Below are 8,594 nucleotides of genomic sequence, written 5' to 3'. Positions count from 1 at the left end.
TGAAGGTACTAGAATTGTTAGGATCCTGGGCCTATTTTTGAAAATGTTAGTGTCTGCATAATCTCTTATCCCACAGTCTTCTCTCCTATTTTCATATCTGTATGCTGCTTTCTTTCTTCCCTCCTTACCTGAATATTTTTCCTTTCTTAATTTTTTTTACTTTTTTATTTTACTTTGTAATCTGTCTTTTGTCTCCTGGGGCATGTTTCCCACGTAATATTTTCAGTCACTGAAACGCATATTGAATTTTCCTTGGTAATGACTTGTGCAATCTGGAATCTTGTAATTAATTTCTGTAACACTGGTTCTTCTACTAATTTGCAGATTTCAAAATCCTCACTCACCACCATCGCTACCACCCCAGCAAAATATCCTGAGAGAAGATCCGAGAATTAGAAAACATGCAGGCCAAAACCAGCAATCCACCAGATGGTGGCTATGGATGGGTCGTTGTAGCATCAGCCTTCACAGTGATGGGCCTCACTGTAGCAGTCCTCAAGACTTTTGGTCTGTTCTTTGTTGAAATCCAGCAGCACTTTGATGAACTTGCAAGTACCACTTCCTGGATCACATCAGTAACTATTATCATCTTTCATTTAGGAGGTGGGTAGAAGTGCTCCTCTAGCACTTTATTTTAATGTCATAACTACTCAATAAATTTTGAAGAGCTTCCATAAGAAAACCCACAAAATCAAAATGTGTAAGGATAATACTTCCTCCTTCTGCCTCTACAGAAAATTGGCATTTGCTTCCTCTCATAAAAATATATCCATGCCTCAGACATGAAATGGGTTAATGGGGACTCTGTATATACGCAGGAACCTGATTGTCTTAAAGAGCTTCATGTGCATAGATTCATGATTCAATTTTTCTACAGGCTTTGAATCAAACTCATTGGAGATAATCCTCAGAACTGCAAAGCTTGTTGGATCAAGCTCTTAAACCAGTTTGTGCAAGTTCACTGATCTAACAGTGACTGTCACTTTTTCAAAGTTCTTTAAGACATAAGGACTGTGATCCTGCCTAGCAGATAAGCCATTTGCTACCAAAATGGTGACTCAGTCCTGCTTTCCCACTCTTCTCCTTTTTATCTTCACCAAGATCCCAATTCCTTCCAGAACCACCAGTTCTGGCTCTCGTTTCCCCTCCGCCCTTAGAATGATTCCGGGTCATTGATCTAACGGAAAACTCATTGAGTTAAAAAAAAATAAATAAAAATTAGTTCATTCATAGCATAAGGAAGACAAGACCATGCAAGCAGAGAGTAAGGGAAGTGAGGGTGAACTATCCCAGACAAAGGCATTAAGCTATGGGATCAGTATGAATCCCCTCACCAAATGAAGTAGGGAAAAATATCAAACATACTGCATTTGACTCTTAATTTAGTTGTTTACAGAGTGCTTTGTGCCCTTGTAAACTGGAGGATCCTTCACCATATGGTAAGGATTCCAAGTGCATGCAGGCATGAGCTGTACAGAGTTTCTGAAGTCTGCTCTACATACCTTCCTGTAGATACATACTTGCAATACGTAAGTATCTTTACGTAATACATGCTATAGTAATTTTGTTTGTGAAGACGCTTCATGTCATATACACTTTATAATTACATGCATCCTACTCATTTCACAGCTATCAGTATTATTGCTTGTAATTGCAGTACTTCCAAAGACCATGGGAAACTCATCTTTCTTTGAAAAATGTATTCAGAAGAGCAAAAGAGTTAATTAAAAGTCAAAGTAATAAGCTAAATCAACTCATGGGTTGAAAAGATTTTGTCACTTCCATCAACTGATGTCCTTGATTTGCAGTATTAGAGCTTGATTCATTCTGACAGAAATAATTCATTACAAATAATGAAAAAACTAGTTTTTCACCTACTTTTCAGACTACAGAAAAGAATAAATGGGAATCTAACAATTTGGTTTAAAAATGAGACTTATCACGGACTTACTGTTACATTATTTTGTCATATGAACTTAATAAAAGAAAAAGCCAACAGAGGAGGATAAAAGAACTCAAAGTCCTTGTTTTTTATTATATATGTTTACATTATATAGGAATGTATCAAGAATAAGGCATATGAAATAATAATAATAACAGCAGCAACAACAACCAACTATAAACCAGCGAAACTGTATTTGCCTAGACAGGTGTAAGGTAATTTTCCTTATCTTCTCCTGCCTTTGCTTCATTTATAGGGATCGGAAGACTTTCTGCTGAAGATCATCTGAGCCTCCAGTTCTTTGAGCATCTTTCCTGGCGTGGCTTAGTCTTTCTTAATATGTTCCTCTGGGAAACCTTCAGTGTCGTTTGGCTTGGTGTGAAGAATGATCAGTGAATTACTAATTTTTCCCATTTGGATCTTTTCAACAGCAGCTCTGTGTCTTGTGTGGAAAGAGAGTACATGCTTCTACTTTTGGGGTTTGCACCTGCAACAGGCTGTTCAATTTACCACAGCAATGATTCTCCCCATCACACACATAGGCCTTCTCTTGGCACTGATGTACATCTCCATCACCTTTGTCTTTGCACTGTGATTATCATCCCTTTCCATTTTTTGTAAGTTTTCTGTGTATTACCCTTTATACTTTCAGATTCTGGACCCTACCTATCTTCTCCGTTTCCAGTTCATTGGCTAGCTTCTTTATTCCTCCTGCTATCCCATGTTCAATTTCTGTCGATTTCTTCTCCTCATTCTGTATTTTAAGAATCGCTCTTTGGTAGTATTTCTGCTCCACCTACAGATCTTTCTCTTGTCTTTAGGATCTTCCATGGATCTCTCTTGTTATCCTGAGTCTACTTGTCTTTTGTTCATCATATATGTATATTTATCCAACTGTATATGCTTTATCCTGGCTCATCCCTTCCACTATATTTTACTGACCGAGAATTCCAGTATACTTTTGATATCTTTACCAAATCACTGTATTTTAGCTGTAAATGCTGGTGAGACACATTTGGGGTTTGTATGACTTCTGCCAGCTACCTGTTATCAGACAACGTCCTGCAGATTTTGCAGACATTAATATCTGTCTGCCAGGTTTATTTCTCTCGTCTTAGCTACCAAATTCTCTACATTCTTACGTTACTTAGCAGAGGTGAATGTACAACAACCTGCCTCTACAAACGACTACAAAACCTTTCTTGCTGACTGCCTTTTCTTCATTGCCTTCGCATTTAGTTCAGTTTATAAGCGTGGTCCTCTTTATCTGAAGTTTATCTTATCCTCGAACTCCTATTTCTAGAATATTAATAAATTGCAGGTAGCTGACTCTGTGCAGCAAAAATCCCCGCCGAGAACTGATACTGTCAGGTGTCACTTGGGATCCCTCTAGTGGCCATGGAAAACATCCCATGCTTGGGGTTTGAAACTATCCCCACAGAAGAGAGCGCCTTTCCATGATAGCCTTGATCTTAACTCTGTTTCACTGATTGAAAAGAGCCAGGTAGTACAACTGGTCTTTAAATAAGCAAAAAATATCGCTTACGTTTCAGGTGCTTCCATACAGTGCCTAGACACCAGAGCTTGGGTGTTTGGAATTACTGTACCAGGTCACATCTGTACCTGGTGCAAATTTGCCCTCATGTGTTGGGGTGTTCCTGCAGTCTGCTGAGAGAAACCACCACCAAATTTAAGCAACTACATATTACCTCAATATAAACCTCAATTTTTGGTCCTTTATAAAACATTTGCAATTCTGTGAACAGATGATTTTTCAAAGCCCTAGAAGATAAAGTTTTCTCCAGAAAATTTTCATGCCATCCATAGCAATAATACACTATCAATAATGTTGGGGTTTTTTTATAGATTAACTCAGAGATTCTTATGACAAGGGTATCACTTTCTGCTAAAACACTACAGAAACTTCTGTCATGTTGATAGTTGTACCCTTACACGAAATTCAGCAGAACTGTTCTGCAATGAAGGCACTGAAATGATCTTTCCCTCTAAAAACATCCACATACTTAGAATATATTTTAAAATCTCTGCCATAGGGACAGTCATTTCCCTATCAGCAAGGATCCAATTTTAAAGTCTTGATTGACCACCCCTGTCCCGTCTCCTCCAGAAGTTTTATTGGATTATTCAGTCCTATTGATCAGCCTAATGTTCCTAACATATTTATCTTTCTCCTATTTTGCTGCTCATCCAGCCCCTGTTGCCAGCTCACTGTGTGCGCGATATACCCATCGGGCAGTTGTGATCACTGGAGGACTCCTGGCTTTTGCAGGAATGGCACTGGGATTTCTTGGACTCAACATGGTCTGGATGTATGCAACAACTGGCTTACTACAAGGTATGAGTTTACGACCTTATGAATTTCTTTCACCAGCAACTCAGAGCCCTCATTTGAGGGTACTAGCAGTAGGAGTTTTAAAATCTGATTTATATTTTAATTTTATGAGCTGCTAGAACCAATATCCCCCTTTAAAGGTAATTTCCTTCATGTCCCACTCTGGAAAGAAGAATTTGCACTTGAAACCTGCAATGACAAAGAAGGTGAATAATTAGATGCTAGTAATTTTCACCTGCAAATTATATGCAACCAGAAAATTGAAAGTGTTTTATTTTTCATTTAGAGCCAAGAGTTCTGTGAAGGTTTAAAGAACCTAAAGAGTGGTGAAGTATATGGACATATAGAGATCCCAAATTTTGTACTGTCTATCAAATAATCTATGTTTTGTATGCAGCCCCATGCTTTCAGTTGATTCCAATCCTTTCTCTTCTATGGGTAAAAACAGGCCAGAAAGTTGTCTCCAACAGCTAGCAGATCTTCCTGGAACAGGAAGCAAAGCTGGCAGGCAATAAGATAAACCATTCCCAGTTCCATGCTGGATGCCTGAGAAAATGTCTGGAATTTGAGCCTTTTGGCAGTCCTGGGCTGCCAAATAGTTTCTAGGGAGCCATTAAAATCACTGTAAGTTAGAGCAGGTTTGAAGCCTGCTCAAAGCAGTTGGGCAAGAAAATGAAGAGCAAATAGAGGTAATGCACCAGCTTCCTTCACATCCTTGCTCGCTTTCTACCCTGAACACAGCTCAGCTTACCCCAGTGATCTGATCTAGTACCAGCCTTAATTAGGACAGCACAGGCACTCTGAGATCCATGTAGTTTCAATGACATGGCCGTGTGATTTCTCACCCAGTGGCAAACTTGACAAACCAATATTGTTTGGATTTTTTTCATAGTAAGACTATAGTAGTGTATACCTCATACTCCTGCTTTTTTATTTGAATGTACGATGTATTCTTACAGAACACACACTACAAATAGACTCTTACAAGTAGTTCAGCTGAGCTCATGCTCCTGCTAAGAGTAAAGTTGCTTTTCTTTACCAGTTTTTAACTTTGCAAATGTAGGAGCATTGCTTGATTTAATTTCCACCTTTACAAAATACCTCAACAGTGTCTAACTGCTGCTATTTTTATTGGTATTTTTCAGGACTTGGGATTTCCTTTTCATGGATACCAGCAATTAGCATTGTGAGCCATTATTTCTCCAAGAAAAGAGCTTTGGCCAGTGCTATTGCAAGTGCTGGAGAATGTGTCTTTGCATTCACGTTTGCGCCATTTTTCCAGTGGTTGATAAGTCAATACGGATGGAAAGGTGCCCTCTTGATCATAGGTGGCATCCAACTCAATATCTGTGTCTGTGGAGTACTGATGCGACCCCTGGCAAGCAGCTGCCTCCTTGAGGCTAAACATTATGAAACTGAGAGACCACCTGGCAATCGTGAACCTAGGATAGACAAAGAAGATAAGTCTCCTATCACACACAAAACCTTCAACTGGATGCTTGTGAGGCAACCAGAGTTTGTACTTTATGCCATTTTTGGCATATTAGCTGCTATGAGTTTTTTTATTCCTCCCTTATTTTTAGTTCCTCTTAGCTACAGCCTGGGAATAGATGACTCATGGACTGCATCGCTGCTATCCATTTTAGCTGTGGTGGACTTTGCAGGCAGACTGCTGTGTGGCTGGTATGCCAATCTCCACATTACCAAAACTGTTCATTTGCTGACAGTGACAATTACACTGATCAGTACTTCCCTGATGCTGTTGCCACTGGCTAACAATTACCTGTCCTTGGCAATATTCACTGGCTTCTATGGATTCTTCTTTGGTACAACAGTCGCCATTCATATTACAGTGCTAGCAGATGTTGTAGGCATGCCAGATTTTGACAGTGCTCTAGGGCTTTTCATGCTTATTCGAAGCACTGGAGGTTTTGTAGGGCCTCCTCTTGCTGGTAAGTTAAGATGATACTCTGCCAAATACAGTTTACAAGAAGAAAGGGGAATGGTGACCCAAACTGAAAAAATCTGTATCTGGACCCAAATTACCCCTTTTTAAGCTCAAGAGTATGTGGACCAAGAAGTATATAAAAACAGAGTCAGTTTAACTCCTTTCGAAAATATCTTGATCCCCTCTTCTCTGTGATTTTAGAGATACCTGTTCAACATGAAAGCAGGGAAGAATGGCAGGGTTCACATGGTGGTGTTCCTGCTTTCTGAATCCCACAGAGTCCCATTTGGTGGAATCCCACTGCCTTGCTATGAAAGTGTAACTTTGGGACAAGCAGCAGACCCATACTTTCAGAGAAGAAACTGAAATTTGAAACTAATGATGTTGCATAAATGCTGGTATTGTTGGGAGGGTTGCTACAGAAGGTCAAATTGAACAGCTTGAAACATTAGACTATGTGAGCCTCAAGGAAAATATTCACAAAGACGCCTGCTGTTTTCAGGCAGCATTTGAGCTAACCAATATAATAAATGGGGGAGGCAGCACATAAAAACAGTGGGAAGAGAAAGCAGACAATGAGACAACACATGGATTTATGGGCTGGCAATGAGACAAAACCATCTTGGAAAAATGCAAGACAAACAAGCTGCAAAGCTGCAGAGACTTTACAAAGTGATGTGGCAGGAAAATTACCAACATGACTTGTAAAATGTGGATCTGAGTGCTCATCCACTGTTCATGCAGACCACTGTTCATGCACTACAGAGACTTTTGTGGTAATGACACCACTAATAGGTTGAAAATGGGTTAGACTGAATGCTGGAACATTTTAAGTCACTTTTAAAAATACATGAACGAGGAAGATTTATAGAGAATTTGAGTCAGAGCAGTATCAGAAGTATGTTGGGAAGATCTGAATAAAATACAAAGGTAACAAGACATTTATGTAATGCCTGGTCACTAATTTCTGACCCCTTTGTGTATATATTTAGTAAGTTAAAAAGAAAGTGTGGAAGAGGAGGGAATCCTAAATGCTCCTTGAGCTCTCCTCCTCTACTTTAAAAGTAAAGTCTAAAAAATTTGGATCCAGAGCTCGTTTACCTAGCAGGACTGATGTTAGATTGGAATTGGGGCTAGGGAATGCATTAAATGTGGAAAAACTTCCCAATGGGAGACCAAGCAAGCGGCCCTCATGAGCCCATAAATGAACCTGCTATCATACCCACAGAGCGGTCAATTCTACTACATATACTGCTGTAGTACTGCTAGTATACTACTGTTTTTTCCAGTATGGTGCACAATGGCATTAGGTATTTTGGTTGGCTTGAAACTACCTAAAGCCCAGTGTCTTTTTATAAACATCTGTGACTCTTTGTAAAATGATGAACAGGCAATCCCATAATGCTTCAGGCAGCCTCTCCAACCATGTCTTCGGTAGATGCCTCTCCATTCCTTCTTTAAACTCTCTCGTGCTGTACGGTTATGATTCCAAATTACAGCAACTGATGGCAGCTACACCACAGAACATGGGGTTATTCAGATACAAAGCTGCATGATTTGATTTTTTCTACCTTTATTGTCTGCTGTGGTTTAGGTTAGAAAATGCTTCAAACTGTATAGCGTTTTGTTTTTGTAGCAGTCCACATATGCAAAATAAATGAGATGTGAGTTGTGTTCAAACTTTAAAATACTATAAAATAATATAAAATGCTACATCTCTGTTGAGATAATTCACATTAGCCTGCTTTCTATCAATGATATTGCTCTCATTTGTTTCTTTCCAGGTCTGATTGTGGACATGGCTGGAGATTACAGAGCAGGTTTCTACATGGCAGGAGCAACTCTTGTCCTGTCAGCTGGATTTTTAGTTACTTTAGATCAGCTCCAACAGAGAAAAGAAAGAGGGAACCAAATTAATACTAAACAAGAAAACTCAACATTACCCTATTCTACCCTCCGTCTCCTGAAACTTCAAAACAAAAGATATCAAGAACATGATGTAGTGGTGTGACTGTATCGGATATTTACAGCATTTCAGGAGATATGGAAGTGTTTTCTCTGAACTCCATATTAATAGGATTTATAAAGTGATGGAAATTTTGGATCAGAATGTTTGAAACTGAGGAAGAAAATCATTAGCTTGCAAGCAAACCACACCAGTAACCATTATCATATTATTTTGATGTTTGAGTCACATTTTGACTATACAAGTCTTCAGCACAGTCCCCCAAGGCTGCAATAAGCAAACTAAGGAAACTGTGGTCTAAATGAAATTACCATGACACATGTATGCAGCAGGTAGAAACCCCAAATTCAGGCTGCAGCTATAACTATCAAATAGGAAGAGACAT

At 39.2% G+C, this 8,594-nt stretch overlaps 1 protein-coding gene across 1 annotated transcript; it reads left to right on the top strand.

Annotated features, from left to right (window-relative positions):
• The first annotated feature begins 401 nt into the window (after positions 1 to 401).
• SLC16A13 (solute carrier family 16, member 13) lies at positions 402 to 8,254 on the top strand. The gene is made up of 4 exons (XM_010014197.1): positions 402 to 603; positions 4,155 to 4,298; positions 5,441 to 6,247; positions 8,028 to 8,254. The coding sequence occupies exons 1-4, from the start codon at positions 402 to 404 to the stop codon at positions 8,252 to 8,254; spliced, it is 1,380 nt and encodes a 459-aa protein (XP_010012499.1).
• The last annotated feature ends 340 nt before the right edge of the window (positions 8,255 to 8,594 follow it).

Source organism: Nestor notabilis, unplaced genomic scaffold, assembly GCF_000696875.1.
Source record: "Nestor notabilis isolate BGI_N333 unplaced genomic scaffold, ASM69687v1 scaffold5395, whole genome shotgun sequence".
NCBI classification, from domain to species: domain Eukaryota; kingdom Metazoa; phylum Chordata; class Aves; order Psittaciformes; family Psittacidae; genus Nestor; species Nestor notabilis.
Note: the sequence above shows the minus strand (reverse complement) of the source record. Positions and strands in the feature narration are given on the sequence as shown.

What these genes read in the sequence shown, in the direction of transcription:
- SLC16A13 (XM_010014197.1), top strand. Translation starts at nt 402, where the DNA reads ATGCAGGCCAAAACCAGCAATCCACCAGATGGTGGCTATGGATGGGTC. An exon ending in AACAACTGGCTTACTACAAG is followed by an intron (nt 4,299 to 5,440) that starts GTATGAGTTTAC and finishes GGTATTTTTCAG; the next exon opens with GACTTGGGATTTCCTTTTCA. An exon ending in TGTAGGGCCTCCTCTTGCTG is followed by an intron (nt 6,248 to 8,027) that starts GTAAGTTAAGAT and finishes GTTTCTTTCCAG; the next exon opens with GTCTGATTGTGGACATGGCT.